The 25,179-nt window shown below is 59.1% G+C and overlaps 3 protein-coding genes and 1 long non-coding RNA gene across 5 annotated transcripts in view; 3 read left to right on the top strand and 1 right to left on the bottom strand.

Annotated features, from left to right (window-relative positions):
* Positions 1 to 35: 35 nt before the first annotated feature.
* Positions 36 to 25,179, top strand: part of TCEA2 (transcription elongation factor A2) — a 63,507-nt gene continuing 38,363 nt past the window's right edge. Inside the window, exon 1 of the mRNA XM_062642182.1 lies at positions 36 to 39. The gene's annotated coding sequence lies outside the window, so the exon portion shown is untranslated. The remainder of the gene's footprint in view (positions 40 to 25,179) is intronic.
* Positions 2,764 to 7,757, top strand: CUNH20orf204 (chromosome unknown C20orf204 homolog). Its single transcript, XM_062642366.1, has 6 exons — positions 2,764 to 2,831; positions 3,465 to 3,598; positions 5,387 to 5,622; positions 5,782 to 5,844; positions 5,930 to 6,082; positions 6,766 to 7,757. Exons 1-6 carry the CDS (start codon positions 2,764 to 2,766, stop codon positions 6,925 to 6,927), a joined length of 816 nt encoding a protein of 271 aa, XP_062498350.1. The 3' UTR covers positions 6,928 to 7,757.
* LOC134175808 (uncharacterized) lies at positions 9,851 to 23,285 on the top strand. Of its 2 annotated transcripts, XR_009969150.1 has the most exons (3): positions 9,851 to 10,106; positions 21,631 to 22,716; positions 22,854 to 23,285. It is a non-coding gene; the product is annotated as an uncharacterized LOC134175808 (long non-coding RNA). The 2 variants fall into 2 exon arrangements; XR_009969149.1 differs by lacking the exon at positions 9,851 to 10,106 and having other exon boundaries at positions 21,521 to 22,716.
* Positions 12,262 to 13,650, bottom strand: LOC134175852 (ammonium transporter Rh type B-like). The gene is made up of 2 exons (XM_062642225.1): positions 12,576 to 13,650; positions 12,262 to 12,509 (listed from the first exon to the last, which is right to left on the bottom strand). Exons 1-2 carry the CDS (start codon positions 13,648 to 13,650, stop codon positions 12,262 to 12,264), a joined length of 1,323 nt encoding a protein of 440 aa, XP_062498209.1.

The following is a 25,179-nucleotide window of genomic DNA, read 5'->3' as shown; positions in this document are numbered from 1 at the left end:
GTTGTTGCTGTTTGACTACACTGAATGGACTTGAAGGAGATGAGTGGAGTCCTGCTGGGGGTGACCAGCAGTCGAGGGGATGGGCTGGCCCCTCTGTTTCAGTCTGTAGCCACAAGCCTGGCTTAGCCTGGTCTCTGTGCTGACGAGCTGCAGCCCAGCTCAGGAGCATTCCTCCAACCTGAGCAGTTTTGTGAATACAAAAGCAATTTTAGAGCCCTTTTCCTCAGTTTTTAAATGTATGTAGTGCAACCTGCCCTGTTTGTGACTGATTTCAGTAAGCACAGGGGTGTTTTAGAGTAAGGCAAAATCCAGCCATCCCTGAAGGCTCTTTTGAAGGAGCAACCTTTTAGTCATTCAGAGACTTGTGTGCTTTTACAGCAGCAACTGCAGTCAGTTGGGATGTTTGGGATAGCTCTTCATGTGCAGGTGGAAACCAGACAATTTAGGAGAGGAAAAGCTTTGTATTTGGGACCCTTTCCTTTATCAGCTCTATTCTACACTTGTGATCTGAATTATTTTGACACCCCCTCCCCCCCCAAACCTTGTGATTGTTGAATGAGAAGCTGTAATGTCTGACCTGTTAGGGTAGAGCAGAAGTGTTCAGGTCTCTGTCTGCATTACATCATGTATTTAGTTGGAGGAGAAAACCCCTTGTTTGGATAACGTATAAAATACAGCTTGGGTTTTTGTTTCCTTACGTTCTCTGTGGATGTGGTCTTGTCCTTTGGCTGGGAAGAGTGGGCCTGATAGCAGAAACCTTGGAACTTATCAGGCTCCCACCACCCTGGGAACGTATCTGCTGGTGGTGGTTACACCAAGTTGTGCTGCCAGCAGGGATGAGGAGCCTGTCCCTTACCACTGAAGCAGAAACGGTCGGTCTTGGAGCAGAAGCCTCTTTTTGCTTGGGGTTTATAACGGAAACTCTTGTGCTCCCTCTTGAATAGCTGTGGAAGTGTCTGAAGCTGCATTAAGGAGGGTGTAGGTCGCAGATATCCCATGGAATTGTAGTTTGTAAAAGGTGGGTGAGAGGCACTGGGGGTTGAGAGACTTGCTCAGGGATTTCATGCTGTCACTGGCATCCGTTCTGTATGGGAAGGAGAGGGTAGATGTGGGGTGGGAATGTGCCTGGACAGGGATTCCATGACTGAGCCAGGCATGAGGAAAACATGTTTAAAAGTAGTTTCCAGCATGTGCTGTCCTTCAGCCCCTCGTGCTTCTCACACGGCTTCTACTCTTCCTCCATACTGTGATCCATGTAAGTGCTTGGATGTGGGGACTCTGTCCCACTGTTGTAGGCAGGAGTGCTTCCTGGGGTAGTGATGTTTGGGAAGGCTGGATGCCAGGGAAGCGTGGATCCCTTTGCCTCACAGTGCTCTCAGTGGCTCTAGAGTTGAGGTGGGGAAGGCTGCTTGGAACCACATTGGCCTGGCTTTTCCTGCTGGAGAGCTTCCTGACTTGTGTTTGGAGCATCTCCTATAAGCCAGGTACCGTGTGTGTGGCCATCGATTGGAATCCCCTGACCCCAATGACAGCACCACATTCCTTAAGGATTTACTGGCAAAGGCAACCCCAGAGCCCTGGGCTTGAGAAAACCCATGGGAAGGACTTCATGGGAGATTGCTCCTTGTGGGTGCTGAGAGGAGGGATTATTCCCACATTGGGATGTGCTGGAGGGCTCCTCGTGGCACTGAGCTCCTTTTGCCACTCTGTACCTGGGGTACATTCTGGGGTTAGATTTGCATTTTGGTTTAGATAACTTTTAGAACCTCTTCATGTTTGTGGCTTCTTGGCGGTTTTAAACCGGGTTATGGCACCTGTGGGTTTTAACTGTATAGAGCTCAAGAACCAAGTTGTACTGCAGAAGGTGAGACCCAGACATTGCTGGGGTTCTTCTTCACATGGAGGACCCAGACATTGCTGGGGTTCTTCTTCACATGGAGGACCCAGACATTGCTGGGGTTCTTCTTCACATGGAGGACCCAGACATTGCTGGGGTTCTTCTTCACATGGAGGACCCAGACATTGCTGGGGTTCTTCTTCACACGGAGGAGCATTCCTGCCAAGTTGAGAAGAGGTGGATTGTTCAACCACCGACGTTATCTCTTGCTCCAACACCCTCGTCCTCCTCTTCAGCAGAGCCTTGCTCCTCTCTGTCCATTATTTTCCCTCTCTACAAAAGCAAAGGATCCGGCGTCGGGGCAGGGTCCAGTGCTGATGCTGCTGATGGTGAGAACTTGGAGGGGAAGCCGGAGGGGACTGTGGCTGCACACAGGGGTATGGTCTCACTGCACAGCCGCCTCTGCCTGCGGGGCTGTAGGTGGATCCGGCATGCACCCATGGCCACCACCAGGTAGGCACCGCAGCACCCAATGCAGCCGCGCAGGGGCACGGACGCGGGTCCCTTTGTGCCGGTCCCCGCTCCCCCCCGGCGCCGCGCTCGCTCCCCGCGGGGCCGGGCCGCTGTGTCCCGTCCCCTCCCACCGTGGAGCCAAGTTCAAACCGCGGGCCCCGGCGGAGCAGGACGTGGCTGCAGGGCTCCATGGTGAGTGCGGCGGCACCGCGATGGGACCCCCGGGGTGCTTGGTGGGGGGGGGAACCCGGGATGGGGCTTGGGAAGCATCCGGTTCTCCTTGGGATGATCCGGATGGGCAGGATTCAGCTGGGAAAGGGCTTGGACCAGTCGGAAGGGGCTCCACGATGGAGCTTGGAGCTGGATGGGGAGGGTTGCGGTGGGGTAAAGGTGGGAATTGGTGGGGAAGGGGCATGGACCTGGCTGGGATGGAGCTGGAACGAGGCTTGGAGCTGGCTGATTCCAAGGGGAAGAGCATTAGGTGTGCCTGGAACTGTGGCATGTGCTGAGGCTCTGGGTCCCCTTGGGTAAAAGGGGGTTTGGGACAGGATCTGTGTGGCTGGAACGAGCTGGGATCCCCAATGGGACCCTAATGGGAACCCTGGGCACCATTCCTCGTGTCCAGGGCTTGCACGAGTGTGCCGGGAGCTGCTCTATCAGTAATGGTGATTTCCTTATCTCCTGTATTTGCTGGAGGATTAGAGATTAGCTTCTATGCCAGGGACAGGCTCTGATCTTCCTGCTCCTTCCCTGTGGGAAGCGATCTGCCTGCCCGTATCTTACTGCTGCAGGGATGGGGATGAGGGGGAAGGAATAACCCCAAATCAGCCACTGAACTTAGTGTCCCCCATCCTAAGGAATGGCCAGGGCTGGGATTTGCCAGCTTCATCTCTCTCTTCCCTGCATCCCTCTCATCGCTGCTGCTTCCCAGCTCTCTGAGGGCGGTGGGAAGCACCCACTGCACCCCCTGAGCCCCCATCCCGGCTGCTCATGGGGCTCTTTTCGCTGCGGGCTGTGCTCCCTCCTGTGCCAAGCGCTGGGAGCCCGGCGCCAGGCTCGGCTGCCTGGGAATGCTGTGCTTTCTGCTGGAATTTGGTCCCGGTTGTTTTCGAAGGCACTTCAGGGAAGTCATTCCCAGTTTCACAGTGAAATCGTGCGGCCTCGTCTTCCTGGAAGAGGAGGTTTCCCGAGAGCAGCAACCCTTAGACTTTGGCCAGGGTGTCCTTATGGAAGCAGCGCTCTCCTTTGGTATCCCTGAGGATTATACACCCCTGGCTCAATGCTGAATCACCTCGGGGGCTTGCAGAGAGCAAGGCCAGCAGCATGGGGAGGCTCTTCCCGGCCTTTCCTGGCCTCTGGATGGCTCTACTGGAAGGCTCGTGGTGATGAAAGGAGCTGAAGAGCCCAGTGGGATTGGTACCGGTTGCGCATGGAATTGCTCATCTCCTGGCACATCCAAGGTGACGCCTGTGTCCGTGGGTTCCCAGCCTTGCAGGGTGCGGGATTCCACCTCATGTTAAGCCCCCATCTCCTGCTGAGCTATGGGAAGGTGGGAAAAGGTTTCCTCAGCCTTTTGGAGCCGGGAGCAGCCCATCATTGAGTGGGATGCAGGTCTTACAAGCCATGGGGCAGGATGGATGGGCTTGGACTTCCACAAGGGAATGACTTCTCCTTCTGGCTTCTGTGAGCAAAGGGCCAATCCCAAAGGCCAGAGGTGGCTGGGATGTTGGTGAGCCCACAGGGATGCGAGCTGTGGCTTGGGGCAGGCAGAGCTGTGCCCATCCCATCCTCATTGCCCTGCTTTGGCCACAGGGATTGCATAGTTGGAAAGAGCTGAGCTGCTTCTGCCTGCCCAGACCTGACCCTGCATGGGGAGGAGGGTCAGGGGGGGTGATACAGACACCAGGATGGGGCCCATGGGTTGCTGCTGGCTCCTTTCCAGGCAGAGGCTGTGTGTGCATCCTCGCCCCACTGCTGTGGGGCTGCTCAGATGTCCCAGCCCCGCTCACTTGAGGCTGCGCTGGCTCCTCCTCAGAGCCCCAGGGTTCATCCCTGCTCCCCCAGCTCGGATGCGTGCGTTGGGTTCCAGAGGTGGGGAGAGCAGGGCCTTGTGCTGCTGCTGCTGCTGCTGCTGCTGCTGCCTGGGAGGGTTCCAGAGGTGGGGAGAGCAGGGCCTTGTGCTGCTGCTGCTGCCTGGGAGGCAGATCCCTGAGCCAAGGGTGAGCGTGAGCTGGGTGGGAGCTGGAAATGCTGCGTGACCGCTGCCGTGCTGTGGGGAGTGCAGAGAGCATCCCTGTGGGGTGTGCAGGGAGCATCCCTGTGGGGTGTGCAGGGAGCATCCCTATGGGGCGTGCAGAGAGCGTCCCTGTGGGGAGTGCAGAGAGCGTCCCTGTGGGGAGTGCAGAGAGCATCCCTATGGGGTGTGCAGAGAGCGTCCCTGTGGGGAGTGCAGAGAGCATCCCTATGGGGAGTGCAGAGAGCGTCCCTATGGGGTGTGCATGGAGCATCCCCGTGGGGAGTGCAGAGAGCATCCCTGTGGGGAGTGCAGAGAGCATCCCTGTGGGGAGTGCAGAGAGCATCCCTATGGGGAGTGCAGAGAGCACCTGTGTAGGGAGTGCAGGGAGCATCCCTGTGGGGAGTGCAGAGAGCATCCCTATGGGGCGTGCAGAAAGCATCCCTATGGGGTGCTGGAGCTGTTTGGATCGAGGTGTAGAGGTTTGCTGGTGGGAGCCAGGCGGTTCCTGACCTCCAGCCCCTCTCCAGAGAGCAGGGCACATCCATTTCCATTCCCCTCGATTGCTGCTGGTTGGGGGTCAAGAAATGGAATCCTAGCATAATTAGGGTTGGAAAGGACCTGAAGATGCCACAAGCTGGAGAGCTACTGGGAACCCTGTTGGGGTCGAGAGGAGGGGGATAGATCCTATAGACCTGTAAGGATCCTGGCACAGCTCTGTGCCAAGAATCTGATTGATGGCAGCAGAGAGCTCGGTGTGTGCCGTGGCTATGGACTGGGATGAGGCTTTCCTCAAGGTTGAGCCCCATCCTGCATCTTCAGGGACAGGGGATGGGTCAACGGGGGCTGTGTCAAGGGGCTGGAGGCAGAGCCCCTGGCTGACAGCGAGCCCTTCCCTGCACAGATTTCCCCCCGGGCCCTCTCCTGCGCTGTTGTGCTGCTCCTGCTCCTCACGGTGCTGAGCAGAGGCAAGAGGTGCAGCATCGCCAGGATCCTCCGGCAGTACCGCGCCGTCATCTTCCACGAGATCCAGAACCTGGTGAGTGTGCTGGGAATGCCGAGCTGGATGTGACCCTATGGGATCAAAGGATGAGCTGGGAAGCTTTGCTGGGCAGAGCACTGTTTAAATGGGGGGGTTCCTGCCCCACCTTGGAGGCGTTGATGCTTTGGGATGCCTGATGATGCTTTATGTCTCCAGAAAACCCTGAGTGGGTCGGTGGACAGGAGCGGAAGGGCCGGCCCGGCTTGTCGCTCGGATAAGGTGAGCACTGAGCAGCATCGTGGGTGCTCAGCCCCCCCCCGGATCTATCCATTCCCACTCCCCACCGTGTGCTTCTCCTCTCCAGGACCACAGGATCCTGTTCTCCATCTACAACATCACCATGGCCCTGTGGGACGCGGCTGCCGGCTCCGTGCGTGGCCCCGGGGAGCTGGCGCTGTGGAAGGTGGCCAGGAACACGGAAGTGGTGTTCAGGGAGAGCTGCAGGAGCATCCGTAAGGTGGGAGCTCGGCCCCTTCCCAGTCCCCCCCTCCATGGCTCCCAGTGCATGGGGCAGAGCCCACCCCTGTTGTGTGCTCTCCTGGCTGCCCATAGGGAGTATCCAGGCTCCGGCTGCAGCATCCCATGGTCCATGGGTGTGGGATGATGATGATGGCACATCCCAGTGAGCTTTAAACTGGCCCGGGAGGGAAGTCCAGTAGCAGCATCATAGGACAGGCTGGTGGTGTTTTATGACCAGCTCCTAAGTGGGTTTGTTCCCCCGTGCCATGGACGATGGGAATAGAGCATTGTCCTAGAGGGATGCTCTCCCAGTCCTGCTCTCATTCCTGGGCTCTCAGAGGCAGGAGCTGGGATTTCTCCCTAAAGGGCTGCTCTGGGTTCTGCTGGGGAAACCCCATCCATGAGGATTCCCTATGGCAACTCATTAACCAGTGGGGAAACCCCAGGGTTCTGCCGGTGCTGGGATTCATCCTCCCCATCATCATTGGGGCAATGGGCTGGGACAAACCCTGCCTGGGCTGTGCTGCTCATCAATGGGGACCCACGAGCACACCCCCACAATGCCCCTGTGCGGTTTGGCCACCCCATCCTGCACCTTTGCCCATACAAACCCTATGAGTGGTGCCTTTCATCCCCTTTACTCACCCCCTGTGATGCTCCCTCTGCACGCTGTGACCGCAGAGCCCGCCGCGCATCCCGGCTCAGCCCCGGCGCAGGGGACGCAGGCGCAGGAGGAAGATGAAGATGCTGCGGGAGGTTGGGAGGAAGGCTCAGAGGCTGGTGACCTGCTGGGAGAAGCTCTATGCCCTGCACGCACCGCACCGGCTGCCCCGGCACTCATAGGGATGCTCTCGCCGTGTGCCGGAGGGATGCGCAGCTCCAGCATCGCGCCTGCCCCTGGCTGGTTTGGAAACCTGGGGCACATTGAATGCTGAAGGCAGCGGAGATGTTGAATTCATCCTCCTGGTTCAAGTGGTACCCAAGGACCAGCCCCATTGCATCCCTGGCAGGTTGGTTTGCCATGGGATGGCTATGGTGGGAAGCTGGAACGCCAGGAAATGGGAAGAAGAAAGGGAAGTGCCAAAGAAAGGAGGTGAGGGGCTGGATTTCAATGATGCTCCTGGCCCTGCATCTCCTGCTGCTTTCTGGGGGACAACGGTTGCTTTGGGGGCAGAAAGAGGATACGGGGCTGTTGCTGGCTGCAGGACCACTGTGTATCCATAAGGCTCTGAGGGTGGCCAGGCTGTGGAGTGGGACCCGTGTCCGTGCTGCACTGCTGGCACACAGAGAGCAGCCGGGTGCCCACAGCGGATGGGGAAGCCGAGGTGCATCACCGGGCACCCAGGGGAAGTCTGGGGAGCACCCGTGCCCATGGATAAACAGCAAAACAAGTGGCAGATGCAGGGGCTTGAGGGCAAGGCTCATCCCATGGGATGTGCAGCACTGGAGGACCCGGCTGCTCAGCACCGTGCGTGCCCTGGTACCCCGTGGTGAGCTGAGCCTGGAGGGATGTGGGGTTTGAGCTGAGGAGCATCCTCCCTTGTCACTGTGCTCTGCCGGCGGCCCGGGTGGGTCCCTGCTCCCTTCTTGGGTGGCAAACACTGTCTGGGAAGCCAGAAATGAAACCTGGAAGCCCTTTGGGTGTGTTGTGACCCTGGGCCTCGGGCTGCGGATGGGGTTGGTGTGGTGTATGGACTGGGCATGGCACAGCAGTGGGCACTGCGGCATCCTGTCTCTGTCTCAGTGCATGCAGGCCTGGCTTATGGGGCTCCATCCTTCACCCTTATGCATGATGGTGGAGGCTGTTTGCCCCTGCCCCAGATTCCTCAGTCCTTTCTCCATCAGGGTGGGTGCTGTCATCCCAAAATCCCAGCCTGGTTTGGGTTGGAAGAGACCTTAAAGCTCCTCCAGTTCCATCCAGGGACCCCTTCCACTGGAGCAGCTTGCTCCAAGCCCCTGTGTCCAACCTGGCCTTGAGCACTGCCAGGGATGGGGCAGCCACAGCTTCTCTGGGCACCCTGTGCCAGCGCCTCAGCACCCTCCCAGGGAAGAGCTTCTGCCTCAGAGCTCAGCTCAGTCTCCCCTCGGGCAGGATAAAACCCGTGGGGCTGCGGGGCTGTGCGTGAAGGACACGAGGTGGCAGCAGCGCGCTGCGCGGAGCCGGGCGCTGCGCATCCCCCGTCCCCACCGCGGTCTCATCCATCGCCCCGGTCCCGGCTGGGTGCTCAATGGGTACTGCTGACCAACGGGACGCCTTTCCCTAGGGGTTCCCAGCATCCCGGTGGGATCGGGGGATGCTCGGGGGTCCTTGCCCACTCCTTACCCCTGGGACTGGGCTGGAAGGAGGCTGGGACAGGTAGTAAGGGTCTCCCCCTGGGGTTTAGAAGGGTGCAGACAGGGAGCAGGGTTTGATGGGGTAGGACAGGGGGTCCTGCTCTTGTGGGGTCCCTGGAGATGCTGCCTGCATGCCATGGGGCAGGCTGGTGAAGGGGCTCACTGGGGAGCAGCAGTTCCAGTACTGGAGGCCACGCTCCCTCCTCCCCGCTCCATCCTCATCCTTTGGGAACGAGCGCTGCTGCCTTTTCCTCCTGTCTTTCCTTGGCTTCCTCAGGAGCGTTTGCACTGGTTTAGATTTGGGGCTTCTTTCTTGTTCCCAGTCCTCATCCCAATCACTGCCCCCACATATCTCACCCTACATCCCACCCGCATCCCCAGATCGCTCTATTGATGCTCGATATCCCATGGATGGGGCTGGGGGGTCCCACGGGGGTGTTGTGCTTTTCCAGGCTGTGCTGCAGGACCTGGGAATAGGGGAGGTTGTGCCTGGTGTTGCTGCTTCAGCGTGCTGGGAGGAGGCATTGCCACGCTCGCCATGAGCTCACCACCAGCTTGCTGCTAGCACCGGCTTTGGGGAGGGGGGAAAAGGGATCCCGGTGCATCTGCGGCAGGAATGAGTGCATGGAAAGGAAGGAAAGAGCGAAGGAAGAGGCAAGAGGGAGGGAGGGGAAAAGCGAGGTCGCGGCGCTGGTGGAATCGCGGCGAAAACAGCCGGAAAAAGGAAACGGGCCCCGAAAAGTCAAATAAAAATAGCAGCGAGCCCAAGTGTGCAGCACATGGGGTGAGCGCATTTCCTTCGAGGGCAGCACCGCACGCTCCCGCCTGCTCCGGAGGGGGGGCCGCTCTCATGTGGCTCCAGCAGTGTTTGTGTGTCCCCCCCCCGGGCCATGCGTGCCTTGCACAAGCTGGCCCCGGCCCATGGGGATGCGATGAGCTCGGGCGCGGTGTGAAGGCTGCACATGCAGACACGCGTGTGTGTGTGTGTTAGTGCAGGGGAGGATGCGATGTGTGCGGTGGGGATGCGGCCGCTGCGCCCTCAGCCCTGTGTGGGGCCAGGTGCCGCGGTGATGGCCCGGCCCAATGCAGCCGAGCGCTGCTTGTTTTGCATCCACGGCAGGGTTGGTTGGTGGGGACTGAGGCTCCTTACCGGGACCGGTGTCCTGCATCCCAACCCAGCTCGGAGGCAGCAGCAGCTCTCAGTGCACTGGGGTGGGGGGGCCATGCTGGCAGCTGCCCTATTTCCACAGAGCCGATGCTGGAGACACATTTCCCCCCATCATTGTCCCACCAAAACACAGCCATCACCCGGTCAGGGTGCCAGCAGCCCCCCAGGATGGTGTCTGGGGGGGGGGGTCCTTACCCATATGAACCCCCTGCTTTGGTCCTTGGTCCCCTGGCAGCCCCGGCGCTGGGGGCACTGGCACATGCGAGGCTGTGTCTGACGAAGCAGAGCAGCGTTTTGTTCTCTCGCATCTCCCTGCAGCATCGTAAAGCTGTTGAAAGCTCAGATTTATGGTGTGATAAACGCTAGGGGCTCTGCTGAATGTTTTACTGCTCCATCCTTTGGAGAGCAGCGGGGAGAGCCGGGCGGCACACCCAGCAGCATCGCTGCCCGGCTCCAGCTGCAGGACAGCGCATCCCATGGGATAGGGATGGGGATGGCTGGGAGCCGTGCTGTGTCCCAGGTGGGTCCTGCCCCCCCCTGCCCCGGCTATGGGATACCAGCTGCCTGAGCCTCTGTGGGCAGTGGGGAAGCGCTGACCCCGCAGCACGTCCCGGTGCTGGAGGCATCTGCAGACCAGATTGAGCAGCGCCGTGCTGGGGTGCCTGTGCCAGGATGTGCCAGCCCAGAGGAGGGATGTGCCCCGGCCCAGCTCCGGGTGCTCTCCCTCCCCGCATCCCCATCGCCTGCTCTCCCGCTGGGTGCCGCAGGCTGCTCGGCAGGAGGCTGGGAAGGGATGGGGATGCTGGATGCTGCTCCGGAGCCAGCAAGAGGGATGCAAGCCTCGGGGTTGTGCGTGCATGTGTGTATATATGTACATGGGTGCATGTGTGACTATGTGAGAGTATATGAGTGCATGCATGAGTATATATGTATGCATGCGTATGGGTGTGTGCATGGATGTGTGTGTTCATGCCTGCACACATGGATGCTGGAGCTGGACGAGGTCCCTTCCAACCCAAGCCGTTCTATGACTACACGTGTGCACACATGTCCCTGCACACGCACGGGTGCCTGCGCAAGATTCCTTTCCCCGGCTGCTTCCCGATGGGGTGGCTGCAGCCCTCAATGCCACCACCGGAGCCGCTGGAGCCGGCAGGCCTCGGCATGGGGGGAAGCAGCGGGACGGGATGCCGGGCTCAGCGGGAGCGCCGGCTCGCTCGCAGGCTGGATGCTCCCGATCCCTGTCCCCGATGGTATCGCAGCATCCCGGGGCGGGCACTGGCTCCAATGGCTCTTGACACCCAGCAGGAGCCAGGCAGCGGCGAGGGGCCCGGCTGGACCCTGCTCCATGCTCATGATGCTTCCCAACACAGGGATGCATCCACGCCAAGGGGCCGAGAAGCCTGGGGGTTGTATTGGAGGCCGGGGGGGTTGGGACCACGCTGCCTCCCATCACCGTGGCCCCCGGCCCCGCTGCTCAGCCCGCGGGGCCCATTGTTGGGGCTGGGGGGGGGTGGGGGGCAGGAGCGCTTTGTCAGAGCTCGGCAATGTTTTATTCTAACAATTCCCCAAAGCCGCCGGGCCCCCGGGCCTGGATGTGATTATTGGGGGGGCGAATTCCCCAGCATCGCTCCCTCTCCTCGCCGCTCCGCCTGCGGCCGTGCCGGGCAGAGCGGCTCCAGCCCTGCTCCCATCGCCTTGGCTCTGGGGTACCCCCATCCATGCCGAGAGCCCCCTGCTCCTGTGGCCAGCCCTGGGAGGGGGGTTTGGTTGTCCCTGGCATTGTCTCTGCAGCAGCGGGATCCGTGGCAGCGCAGGGGCAGCGGTGACTCATGGAGGGGGATGTGAATCACAGCCTTGCTCTGCGGGCAGGATGCGGCCCCGCGCTCGCCGCATGCCAGCGATGGACCGCAGGCTTTGTCCTCCGCGGGGTGGAAGCGGCTCGCTGCCCGGGGAGGGATGGGATGGGATGGGATGGGGCTGCGGCTCTTCCTCGGGGCCTCGCAGCACCCTGGGATGCTGGCACAGCTTTCCCGGCCCCAGCTTTGGGGTGGGATGAGGGTGCTGCGGGGTGTGGGTGCCTCCTGGCTCTCTCCGAGGCTCCTCGCAGTGCTGGGGCTGGATCCTCATCGCTGTTTGCTGCCGTGGTGGTGAAAAAGCTGGTGGCTCCCTTGGCAAAATACCCTGTAGAGCCAATTGCCCAGCAAAGGTTATCAAATCCATGCAAAACCCCTCTCTTGGGGCCGGTTCATCTTATTCCATCTCACCCCACTGCAGCATTTCCACCCGGCAGGCAGTGGATGCTGAGCCCCCATCCCGGAGCTGAGTTTTGGGACAGGCACCATGGGTGATGCTGCTCATGGAGAGAGAAGCAGCCGGTGCTGGTGCCCTGCAGTGGTGCCATCCAGGTTAGCATCCATCCAACGAGGAACACCCGGAGCGTGCTGTTGCTGGGAATGGATGGATCCTGGGAGCAGCCAGGGCAGAGGAGGGGGCTCACAGCCACAGGGTGGGATGATGGAGGAGGGATTGGTGCCATGGTGCTGTCCTGGCTCTGCCAGCATCCTCAGAAGCTGGGCAGGGACGGGGAGCAGGCAGCATCTCCTGCCTGCAGCTCCTCGCCAACGATGGGGACGGAAAGGGCCAAACCCTCATCTGCAAACACACCCCAGTGCCTAAACCTGCTCCTTCATTGCCAGAGCCCCTTCCTCACTGGTGCCGCCCATCCCCGTGCTCTCAGCCTCCTCCTGGACCTTAAAATACAGCAAGTCATCGAAGCAGAGCCGCTGCGGCGGCAGGGCCAGGCAGGGCATCCGGAGCGCGGCACCGGTGAGCAGCCCGGCGAGCAGCGAGCCACCAACAGCCAGCACCAGCCCCATTGCCTGGCACAGCGCCTGCCACCCTGCCCCACGGCCCCCGAATCGTCCCATCACCACCCCCTCGGTGGCATTGCCTCCAATGGGGGAGAAGTGGTACCCGGCGGTGACATCGGGTACCACCAGGATGGCCACGGCGCTGGCTGCGGCTCCGAGGATGCCGGGCAAGCCGTGGAGGTTGTGGATGCCGCATTGGTCCTGCAGTGAGAGCTTCCTCGTCAGGAGAGGGGTGAGGAACCTGAAGCCAAGGAGGCAAATCATGGCTGAGAGGCTCCCCAAGGCAAGGGCAGCCCCTGGTGCCATGATCATGTCAGCCACCGCGCCGATGGCCACCCCGCCGGCCAGGCTGCCGTTCTGTAGGTGGCCAGGGCTGAGCTTCCCATCCCTCTCCATCAGGCTGGAGGCCACCACGGTGGTCACGGCGCTGGCGCTCATGGCCAGCAGGGTGTTGAGGATGGCGCGGTGCTGAGCATCCCCCGGTTGGCAGAGAACAGCCACAAAGCTGGGCCAGAAAACCCAGAGGATGAGCATCCCAACCAGGGACATGAGGTCCGAGCGGGGTGTCGGGGTCTCCTTGGGGTGCACCGGCTGCTGTGCTGCCCTGAACAGAGCCTTGGCCACGCCGAGGCCGAAATAGCAGGAGAAGACGTGGATGGTGATGGTGCCCCCCACATCCAGGACACCCAGATGGGTGATGATGGCCCACTCGCTGGTGAGGTAGATGGGGACTTCACACGTGGCCATGGCGAGGAGCTGGCAGGGGCTGGTCCTCCCCAGTATGGCCCCCGTGGAGATGAGCACTGTCACAGCAGCGAACTCTGCAGTGAGGATGTTGTGGAGGCCCAAGTGGACCTGGCCGTGGTGGAGGCGATGGAGCAAGCCCTGCAGCAGCAGCGCCCATTGCATGGAGAAGTTGAGCAGGAGGAAGTTGTGGGTGAGGACACTGAGCCCATAGCGGGGCAGGAAGGTCAGTAAGAGCCCCAGCCCCACCACCAGCATCACCTGGATGTCCTGGAAGAAGGGGAAGATGCTGTAGAGACGGTTGGCCATTGAGTTGGCATCTTCTGCCTGCGTCGAGGGCTCATCGTAGGTGACGAAGAGGGTGAAGAAGAGGAGCAGAGCAGCCTGGAAGAGCCCCAGGGAGAGGGGCAGGAGGCGGCGGGGGCTTGTGGATGGTGTCGGGGCCATCCTGGGGTGGACAGGAGGGGACAGTGACCGGCAGCGCTCTCAGGGTGAACTCCACTCCCTCCGGCACCGGGGGTTTTATGGCCACAGTTAATTTTTAACCAAAGATACAAGTTTATGTGCCAGAAGAGGAGATTTTCCCCTTCCCTTCTTCAAACACAAAGCCCATAAATTACCCACGTGCTCTCGCTTGGCCGCCATAAAACGCGGATGATTTTGAGGAGAAACAAGGAAAACCTGCCATGGAGCAGAGAAGGACCAGGGATGCGGGTACCATGGCATGACCCCCGTGTAACCCATCCCTACCTGCCAACAGGGATGAAACACCACTGAAACCCCCAGAGCGATGCTGGAGGCTCGGGTAACCCCAGCTCCCAATCTGGCTCTGCCACATCCCACCCGGAAGGGCTCTGGTGTTGCCATCACCCCACTCTATGGATGATGCCCGTTTTCTTTGCCCAGCAGCTGCCTGGATCTTAGGGAGCTCCAATCTCAGGACCCCAAAGCTCACTTTCTCACAGGTTTGCGTTGGCTTCAATGGCTGGAAATTCATTAACAATCAAGCGTAAGAGAAAAAACAAAGGGCAGAGCAGCCAAGCGGCTCCCCCCAAGTTTCTGGGTTGCTGCTTTAGTGACATTTTTGCCAGTGAAATGTCTGGAAAAAAAAAAAGAAAAAAGAAAAAAAGAAAAGAAATTAGGGGAAAAAAAAAAAAAAAGAAAAAGGCAAAGAAGAAGCCATCTCTGAGAACCACAAGAACAAAAGGCAGAGGGGTTGGTAAATATTTGTTCCAGAGAGGAGATATTTTTGTGCTGTCCCTGATCTCAACACCCCTGCCGCGGGCGCTGGCTCCGCGCCGCTCTTCGTCATTGTTAGTGGAGGATGAGGCAGGCGAGGGCGCAAAATGGGAAACAATTGTTGGATAATGTGTGCGAGGCTCCCCTGCCAACCCCTCCCCGGGCCCGATTGCAACCCCAAGAGGCTGGAAATGAGGGCGATGGAAGGAGGAGGAGGTGCTTTGTGAACGGGGGGTGTTGAGGAAGGGTTGTGTTGCACCCGGCGGTGGTGGGAGCTGCGGGGTTTGAGGGATGGGAACTGGGATGCTTTGTAGAGGGGTTGGGACGGGGTGGTCTTCCAGGTCCCTTCCAACGCAAGCCATTGTATGGTTCTATGGTTCTAGGTCTGCCCACAGCGTGTCCCTGCCGCACAGATGGGGATGCTCACAGCAGTGGATGCTCCCACAGCGATCCCTCGCCCAAGGAAATGTGGGGCTGGGGTCCCCATGGTGCTGTATGGCTCTTTCTGTTGCCACCAGCTTGGCTGGGGGTGGGATGGGATGAGTAGGCAGGATGCTCTCATTGCCACAAAGGGGTTTTCAAGGGGACAGCCTGGCACATTAAAACCTCTTTGGGTGATGGCTGGTCAGATATAACCCAATGGTGATGCTTGGAGCAGGAAGTGCTCCCAAAATGGAGGGGCCAGGCTGCTCCTAAAGGGCTGGGAGAAGTGTTTTGATCCCAACTGAGCAAGGGAGCTGCATGCAAAGCAAGGGCAGGGCTCCCCTCGGTGCGCCTGGCACTGGGGTGCTCACTGCTGAGCACTCGGTGCTGTGTTCTCGCTCCCCTCCTGCATCCCCATGGTGGCTCAGCCCTCCCCTTCCTGCTTTGGTTTGGGGCTTTTAAAGTGAGGTTAAATAAGATGCTCAAAGAAAAAGCTTTGAACAGAGCGTTTACAAAGCAGAGCTTTGAAGATTTCAAGGCAGTGGCACAAGCGGCCTCCTGTGAGGAGAAGGAAGAGGAGGATGCTGGAGCATCCCAGGGCTACTGGAGAGGACAAGCATTGAGCTGGGAGGTTTGGGATGTAAAAGCCCCCCTGGATGTGACTGAGACCTCTGGCAAGGGGCAGAGATGTGGAGACACAGGAGGTTGGGGTTGGCAGGCACGATGTTGGGGCACGCACAGGGAAGCAGCAGAGCAGGGTTACAGGCTCAATGCCCGGAGATGACACGACTCCTTATCTCCTTCAGCAGGAGATAGGGAATTGCAGGCTCAGCAGGATGTCCTCGGACACGTGCTCCTTTTCCACCTGGAAACCTTGCTCTGGCAGCACATGGGGATTTGGGATGCTCCCAACACAGCCAACAGAGGGGCTCCCTCCTGACCTGCAGCCCCTCTCATCCCTCTTGCATCCCTCCTGCATCCCTTCTGCATCCATCACCTGGCTCTACTGCATCCACCACGAGGCTAAACTGTATCAGCACATGGAGGCTGGGACTAACCACCACCATGCTCCTTTGCCAAGCTGTTGGGTACCACATCCCCTTCCCTTAGGGAAAAAGGCCATCCCGTTTAGCCTCCTTGCTCCCCAGTCCAGACCAGGTGCAAAGAGCAGCGATGCACCAAACACCCCACTGCAGAGAGGGAGGGAAAACACCCCCGGGATGCAGATTAAAGAGCAACCTTTATGGCACCCATAAAAGAAGGGCAAAGTTTCAAGAGGTCGCTGGGAAGGTGAAAGTCCCCCCTGGACCCAGAGCAGCCCCAAGGACAGCAAATGATTAACCCCATGGTGCAGGGATGTCATGGTCCTCACAGCACGAACCCAGCGCAGGGAGGAAGGTCCGGGTCTCTCCACTAACATTATCCAGGCACAGAGAGCTCTCTTTCGGAGCCGGGATGGAGGAAGCATCTGGCTGGGGTGGTGGGGAGGGGAGCATGGAATTCCACCCCCCACATCCCCCCTTTCACTGTGTTTTATGGCAGGAGGACTCGGGGAACCATTTTAGCCTGATCCACGCTGGGGCTGCTCGAGGAGTTCCCTGCTGAGGGCTGGATACAAAGGAAAGCTGAATTAACCGAGGGTCATATAAGGCAACAGGATCCGACAGATCCGAGCCAATGTATGCTGGCAACAGCCAGTCCATGGCACTGTGAGAAAACACTCCTGCAAGCTTAACAAATCCCTATGGTCTAGAAAGTCATGTACAAGAAATTACTGATGAAGGGATCTAGTCATATCTGGATTTCCAGACGTTGGTCATGCTCCCGCCGCGTTTTGCAGGCCATATAAGTACATGGATCTGAATCCCGGGTGCTGGAGACCGGCAGGATTGTTCCGATCGTCTTGTCTGACCTCCTGCGTCAGACCAGGGCTCCCGGTGAGGAGGAGGAGGAGGATGCTCAGCACAGCCGGCTGGTGGCGGTGGCCGGATCCTGCTGCCGGGATGGGATGGGGTTGGATGGAGAAGTCCGAAGGGGTGTGAGGGTTGGGAATGGCGGGGCGGCAGCGGCGCGGCTGGGTGCCTTCCACCCTATGGCGATGTGCTGGTACCCCAGCAGGAGAGAGCAGGAGCTCCGGCTGCATCCCAGCAGCGCGATGGAGAGGGATTGGCATCGCTCTTCTCCCCATCGCCCCGCTCCAGCTGCTTTCCTGAGCCCGGAGCACCACAGATCTCCCCATTCCCTACAGATCCTGCTGGAAAACCAGGCTCCACATGGAGCTACGCCTGGCCCCGGCTCCATCCCCTCTGTAGATCCCATATAAACCCTTCCTGGCGTCTAAGCGAGCACCACGAGCGCTTTAAAAGCTCCCGTCCAGCTCCGACCCTGTCAGGAGGTGGGCAGGGGGCCAGACCCCCCCCCTTTCCCAGCCGGGTCCTACCGAGGATGATTGGGGAGTGGGGGGGGGAGGATGGGGACACACACATGCACACGACAAAGGGGAACAGACGTCACCCCGGCATCACGCGGTCCGAGTGGCCTTCTCCATCTTGTTAGCACATTGTGTAACACAACATGTGGAGGCGCTGGGACCGCACACGCATGAACTCCCTGACAGCCCAAACCGGGGGGGGGGGAGGAAAAAGGGGGAGAAAAAATCAAAAACCCCCAAGAAAAAGAAAAAAAAAAAAAAGAAAAATTTAGAAAAAAAAAAAAGGAAGCAATTTAAGCTTTGAATCTTTCGCTCTAAAATGTTCTCATGGCTCCGCTCGAATCTGCAGCCACAGAGGCTTTGAAGAGCGTGGTATAAGGAGTGAAACATCTGGAAAAATTAGGATTAATGAAAACATAATTCCCAAGACTAAAGGGAAGATTAATCCTGCGTTGCCACTTGTGTGTTCCACAGCTTTTCCCCAGCTCGTAACGCTGAACTTATTAAATCGCCCTGAGCTGAGTTTTCCTTTTTCTCTCTTCCCTCCCCTATTGAGCCCAATGGAAGCGAGTGATGCCAAACGTAACGATAACCAACTGTGCTGAGCAGCGTGTGCCCCCCCCCTCCCACTGCACCCAGCAGCACCCACAGCCCATGGAGCCCACTAATGGGGGTCGTGGGGTGGGGGGGTCCTGTAAGTGATTGGGGGGGGGTGTCTCTGCACTGGGGTGATGGGTGCTGTGCCCCTCAATGGGGCTGCACCTGCTTTCATGCGTGCTCATGGGCAGGATGAGGTTCCATTGGCTCCTGATTTGGGGGTGATGGTGAGTTAAAGAATAGGCTAATAAATGTCCCTGCTCTGCTTTCAAATGCTTGAGACCGAATGGTACCGAGGTGGTGGCATCTCTGGGTGGCATCTGTGTCAGTGTAAGGCTAACCCTGGTGCTGTGCCGTGCCCGTGCTGGCCCAACCCTCTGCTCCACAAGGACCGTGTCTCATTGCCACGGGGCCAGGCTTAGAGCAGGACCCTGGCACACACCAGCCCTGTGCCCTCTCATTGCGCTGTGCTCTGGGACTGCACCGTGGTGATGGGGGCTCACACTGCCTGAGCCCACCCCTGCTCTGCAGCACAGAGGAGGGACCAGCCAGGGAAGATGCTCTTGGGTGATGGACTCCTCGTCCCTGTGTAATACTGCAGCAAACCCCTCTTCCTTCAGGGCAGTGATGCCACCAGCGCACAGCACACGAGTGGTCTTGGTGGGGAGGGGGGGTCACATCCTGTTTGTCCCTGCAGCTTTATCACCACGGATGCTCGTTTGCAATAAGGGATGGAGCCGGGGTCGGAGCGCTCCTGTCCCCGCTCTCTGCAGCAGCGCCGTGCTTCTGGAGGAGAGTGAAAGAAAGCAGATCTTTCACTTCATTGCGTCTTCATCCGCCCCACGCTGGGCGCGGGGAGCCCGGGCAGTGCCAGCTCTGCCGAGCAGCCCACCGCAGCTCCGCCGGCAGCCGGAGCCGGCAAACGGCTGCCCCAGCCGGCTGCTGCAGCCCTGCGGGGACCGGGATGCTCCGGAGGAGCCGTACGGGATGGGGAGGGGATGGGGATGCAGATGCAGAGGTTATGGGGATGGGGAGCAGCACTCTGTGAGTCCCTATTGGTGTTTGGGTGGGCTTCCCAAAACCTCAAGGGGAGCCAGCTGTGGTTTGCATCCCCTCCTCATCCAGGCTGCAGCCAGCTGGGGCCAAAGGCATATTTGCCCTATGTATAGGGTGAAAAGGGTTCGTTTGCCCCATGCACAGGATGAAAAGGGCTCATTTGCCCCATGCACAGGGTGAAGGAGGGCAGCAGCATGCCCTGATCAGCCCCTACAGACGGGAAGGCTCCCATGGGATGCACCAGGACCCTTCTGCCTCCTTCCCACGCTGCTCCCAGTGCTGCCACTTGTTTTCCAGAGAGGAAACTGGGATCCCTGCTATTATTATGTTTCATGTGTATATATATATATATATCTGTATTGCCTTTATTCCCCCCAGTGCATGTGGGGCCCAGCTGGGGGTCAGCGGTGCCGGGTGCCGGCAGGACGGCGCGGGAGGTGCCCGTTGGCTGCAGCGGGGACAATGCCGGCAGCGCTCGCGGCTGCATTGTGTGTAGGAGGAGGAGATGGATGAAGGTCACATCCTGCCCCTCTTCCGATGCCCGGCACCAGGAAAAAGCTGCGCTTTGTAAATAGCAAAACAAACAACAAACTCTTCCCCCCATTTACCACCTTTCCCCCTGCCCCGAGGACAACAACAACAACAGCCCCCGCGGCACCGCAGCCACCTGCTTAGGGAAGTGATTTCTCATATAGGCAGGAAAAGGGGGTCTAATTAAACCTGGGGTCAAGAGCATAAAGGGAGAATGGAGGTTATTTAGGAGTCCTTGAGTGGGGATGGATGGGTGGAAGAAGGATGCTCGATGGGGTGTGGGTGCCTCCACTGGTTGGTGTTTTGGTGGGCAGCCAGGGGTATTTTGGCCCTGGGGTGGGTTGCAGAGCATCATCTTCCTCCTGCCAGTGTGTCCACTGTGCCATGGGCTTCACACTGGACCCACGGTCATGGACATGGGTGTTCTCGATGTCAGGGATGCGCTGGGGGTGTCCCCAAGGGTGGAGGAATGAGCGCAGGGAGCGTCACACTCAGACCTACAAGAGCGTCCCCAGCCTTCAGCGAGATCATATGAGGTTCCTGTTTCACAAGACGGAGGATGGCATTTCCATTGTGCTCGCCGGGGATGTGTTGCAACGGGGCAGCCGCTTCCATCCTTTGTCCTCCTCCCCGCAGAGGAGGAGTCTCAGCCTCTGCCAGGGTGACCCATCACACCCTGGGCCCCCCCCTCCCCTCAGCCACCAAGTTCAGCTCTGTTGGCTGCAGCAGCCCTCCTGGTGGGTCCTGGCTATAGGCATCACCCCTATCACCAGCGCTATCCGGCTCCAAAGGTGCCTCCTTGTTGGGTGCCCTCGGCCATGGGGTCCCTGCCATGTGTGGGGATGTTCCATGAAGGCAATGCCCATCTCAGGCCACTCCTAGCGCTGACCCCAGGGTGTTCTGGCTGCCTTTGCTGCAGGACTCCTGCCTCATTATCACAACCAGTCAACAAACGAAGGGCTGACCCCACCAAAGCCCTGGGTGCTGGCGGCAGCCCCAACTCCCTTGGGACGATGCCGCTATCCCTGCTCCGCTCCCCTGCCTGCAGCAGGCAGCTGCCTGCTGTTAGGAAGCGCTGCAGGAACCTTCGCCCTTGGGTCGGGTGCTCCCAGCACAGACCCGCTTTCTATTCCCCAGCCAAGGCCCAATGCTCTGAATATAAAATAACACGGCATTGTTAGGAAAAATAATTAAACCCAACAAGAAGTTGAGCAGCAGCTGTAAGGGTGAATTCGGAACACGCTGGGCTGCCCGTAACCCTTCGTGGGCAGGCGTGGAAGGCAGGGCAGGCAGGGGAGCAGCATCCTGCATCCCAGCTCTGTTCCCGGTACCTGCGGGACAAGAAGGGGAGGTGATGGGCTCAAAGCATCCCAATACAGACCGTGGGCAGGATGGGCAATGAATCCCCATGGGCAACGGAACCAACCTATGAAACAACAGGATTTAGGGCTGCTGGAGGGTGTCCCAATTCCCAAATCCCCACTGAACACGCAACATGGGGACCGCTCAGCCCGAGTGCTGCCCACCCCCATCGCCAAAGCATCAGGTCCTTTCCCCGACCACCAAAGGGGACACCAAGTGCCAGCCATCACTCCGGGCACATGTCCCCTCCCTGCCACCAGCATCCCACCGCTGAGCAGGGTACCAGTGGTGCGGGGCAGGGATGGGGCCGCGTCCCCCCGGCCGCGGGCCTCGCTCCAGCTGGGCGCTGTTTTGTAAGGACTCCTGGGTCTCTGCGGCGCAGAGATAAGCCCAAGAATTCGCCGTCGGTTCCAAATATCCCGTCCGCTTCCTCCCGCCGTCCCCGCCGCCCCTCCAGCCCGCTTGTCTCATTTCCTCACCAGCGCGCTGGGGACAGCTTCCTGTTCCCCCCCTCCCCGGCTCCCTGGGCGGCGGCAGGGGGCTGCGGGGAGGAAGGGCAGGACAATGGGTGCAGGCAGGGACGGGCAGTTGCCCACCTCCCAACCTGGGGGGGGGGGGGTGTACTGGGGCAGGGGGGGGTCCTCAATGGTCTGCAATGGGGCTGGGAGGAAGGGGACGGGGCAGCGGGGCTGGCAGGTGGCAGCGGTGGGGATGTGGGTATGGCTGAGCTGAGATTGCGGATGGGGTTTCTTTCATTTCCTTTTGTTGTTGCTTTCTTTTTCCTGAAGGGTTTTGCTGTAAATCAACACAAGCTCCCCCCCCCCCTCCCCAGAGCATCCTCCCTCTGCTGCCGTGGGTGATACCAGCTGGAGGAGCCCCCCCAACTTCCCCTTTGCTATCGCCCTGCCATGAGAACGGGGATGAAACCGGGTACCACTGCTCAGCAAAGCCCTGTGTGGTGGGGACCCTGCTCTCATGGGGAGCTGAACCTCCCCACAGAGCCACTTCTTAGGGTCCCTCCGTAAAACCACCCACCACAACCTCCCCCCGAGGCGCAGCGTGGGAGAGCAGCATCCCCAAGGGCCTGCCACCTCCCAGGATCAGGGAGCCGGGATGCTGCTCCCCCATCCCAAACCACAGCCGCGGGAAAAGAGGGGTTTGCTCTGGATCTTTGCTCGCTCTGAGCCCAGCATCCTCCGGGCTCAGGTGGGATGGACTAGTGGGCATCCCTGCATCCCCCCCTGGTTATGGGGAGGGGAGAAGGCTGTTGCCCCCCAGCTCCTGGGCTGAGTGTGAGTGTTTACTCTCTGCCTTTCTCACCGCTCGCAGCGTGGCAGGAGTTATTCAAAGGCGGGCGGAAGCGAGCGCAGCAACTGAAACAACAATGAAAAGGAAACGGAGCTCGGAAAATTCTCCGTTCATAAATCAAGTGAACTGCAGGTGATCCCTGGCCAGGAGAGAGCCAGGGAAAAGGCATGGATCAGCACGGCCACTGGCCTGGAAGCAGGGACGGGGGTGGCTCTGGGTGATGCTGGGGTTGCGGTCTGTGTCCCTGCACACTGGGGGCTTTGGGGCAGGTGAGGTGCAAGCACCACTGCGCTCATTTATAACACCTGTGAGCAAATCTGGGTGTGAGAGGTGAAGGGGAAGCTGCTTTCTGCAGTGGGGATAGCGTCACACAGACATGTACATGCACATACATGCAGCCATGCCACAGCCGTGCTGCAGCCCCTCGGGGCTGGCAGAGTGGGGCCATGGAGTTATTGTGGTGCTCAATGGGATGCAGAGCAGCCCACCGGCTCTTTTTATCTCCCCTGCAGCTTCACGCCTGCTTTTTGGGGTGAAACGCATCACTTTGGAAGCAGAGGATGCTGGTGAGCATGGATCCATGCTATGGATCCCCCATCCGTGCCATGGGGATGCTGGGGTTAACGGGAGATGATCCAGGGCTCTCGGCAGCATCAGGCCATGGCTCCTTGCTGGGATCTCATAAAGTCTTTTTCCTCCTTAGGAAAAGGAGCTGCTGTCTTGGGACGGTCTCCTCTGTGCTGGCAGCATCCCTGCATGGGCATGGATGGAAAAATCTCCCCCCCACACACCAGGTCCTGCAGCATCTTGCTGCTGGTGAGATGGGGACCAGTTTGGACCAGGCATCCCCTCCTCACTGTCCCCTCTTTGCCAGCCCCTGTAAGCTGAGCCCCGACCTCAGGGACACCAAAAAGCAGCTCAGTGAATGTGGGATGGGACCCGAGGACCAGGCTGGTGGCAGCAGGCTGAGCCTTACAGGAGAGGGAAGGATCTGGTCGTGATCCCTGCACTGGGAAAGCCGGGTGGGATCCCATGTCCCCCTCTGCGTCCCCCCTTCCGCGCGTTCCCTGTCATCTTGTCTTTCGGCTGAGCTGGAAAACCGGGAGACCACCGTAAATAAACCCTGTGTCTTTAAGGCGTTCTGTACAGTACAAGAAAATGCACTCGTTGAATTACAGCTTTTTAATCAAATACATGTAACCATGTCACTTAGAGTGCTCGCGAAAAGCAGCGAGAAAAAAAAACACCCAACACAATTGGAAGAGCACAAGATTAAAACCAGCTGCTCCCTTACCCCCACCGCAGTTAATAGTTTTTGAATGTTCTGAATGAGAGAGAAACCAGAGCCAAGCTCCACTTTCATGTCCATCTTTCTGATCAAACCCTGTCAGATGGGGGGAGCCGGGCAGCCTGGCACAGCGGCGAGGGATGCGGGAGGGCTGCGCTCGCCTCTCCTGGTCCCCTGGGTTTTCTCTTTGTGGTGATGGGGATGGAGGAGGCCGTGGTTCTTCCTGCAGGCAAAGCAAGCAGCAGGAGGGCTGGAGATACAAGCACAGGTTGCCCAAGCCCTGCAGTGTGAGGGATGCTGCCGTGGGACATCACCATCGTGCTGCATGTGTCCCCCCAGCCAAGCTTAACCCAACTCCATCATCCTTATGCTTCTTCCTCCAAGTTGGCATCACCGCTCATCCCCCTGCGGTGCCCTCATCATCCCATTCCCCCATGCCACATCCCCCTGCCCCATTCCCTTAGGAAACACACATGTTGGGACCACCTCAACGCCTACCTCCGGCCTCGCTGGCCACCGACCCCTTCCAGCACAGCCTGCCAACCACCCCGAGCTGTGCGGTTCCCCCGTAACGTGGACCAACGCTCATTAAGCGTGAAGCAGAGACCACCAAATATGTCAAAACACACTTAAAATTTATTGTTTCATACCATACGTTTGAGTCTCTTGAACGCTGGCCAGTGTTTCTCCCTCTCTGCGATGGGGCCTATCTGCTGTCACCGGCGCTCCGCATGGATGGTGAGCCCCGCTCGCTTGCTGCCTGTTCTTTTCATTCTCTCTCCCTCTCTCCCCCTTCTTTCTTTAAATGAAAAATACAAACAATTGATGGAAAATGTACATTCGTTCCATATGGGGACGGTCGGAGCGTGGAGAGGAGCCAGCAGAGTCATTTTTAGGCAGACTCCTCGCTCCAGCGGATGGCTGGATGACTTCCCAGAACGGCCCCGCGCGGCCTGGCCTGACTCTCCTGACGAGCCTCAGACAGTCTGTGACGCTCCCGCACTGGTGGGGGGGACGTGATTCAGTTCCCTGCAGGGATCGACCCCCCCTGGGGCTGCTGAGCACAGGAGGAGGGAGAGATTTCCATTGGGAATGACCCAGAAGGCCTGCACGGGAGGTGATGGGAAGACTTGTTCTGAGGGAGAGGTTGGGTTAGGATGGTTGGCTTGGGTTGCGTAGGCTACGTTGAGTTGGTTGGGTTGCGTTGGGTTGGGTTGGGGTAGGTTGGTTGGGTTGTATTGGGTGAGATCAGTTAGGAGGGGTTGGGTTGGTTAGGATGGGTTGGGTTGACTGCGGTTGGGTTGCGTTGACTGCAGTTGGGTTGATTTATTTTGGATTGGGTTATACTGAGTTGTGCTGGGTTGGGTAGGGTTATTTTGCGTTGTGTTGGTTGTATTGGGGTAGGTTGTGTTGTATTGGTTATGTTGGTTGTGTTGAACTGGGTTGGGTTTGGTGACCTCTGGAGAGCACTCCCAACCCTTCCATGACACTTTGGCCACACAGCATTGCTGGCTGAGCTCAGAAGAGGAGCACAAAGTGGCTCTGAGGGATGCCTGTGGGGCTCAGTTCTGCCGAGAGCCCCAAACTCCCCCATGACCCATTCAATGAGAACCAAACCTGCCTCTTATGTCCTGAAGGGGACCCAGCACAGTGCTGGGTGAGCGGATGGATGATGTGGGGCCAGGAGCTGGTGGTAACCGCAAGGCAGAGGGAGGAACGTGAGCGAGGTGATGCCAGGAGC

This window comes from Pezoporus occidentalis, unplaced genomic scaffold (genome assembly GCF_034315485.1).
Source record: "Pezoporus occidentalis ecotype Australia unplaced genomic scaffold, CSIRO_AGI_Poc_V1 ctg70, whole genome shotgun sequence".
NCBI classification, from domain to species: domain Eukaryota; kingdom Metazoa; phylum Chordata; class Aves; order Psittaciformes; family Psittacidae; genus Pezoporus; species Pezoporus occidentalis.
Note: the sequence above shows the minus strand (reverse complement) of the source record. Positions and strands in the feature narration are given on the sequence as shown.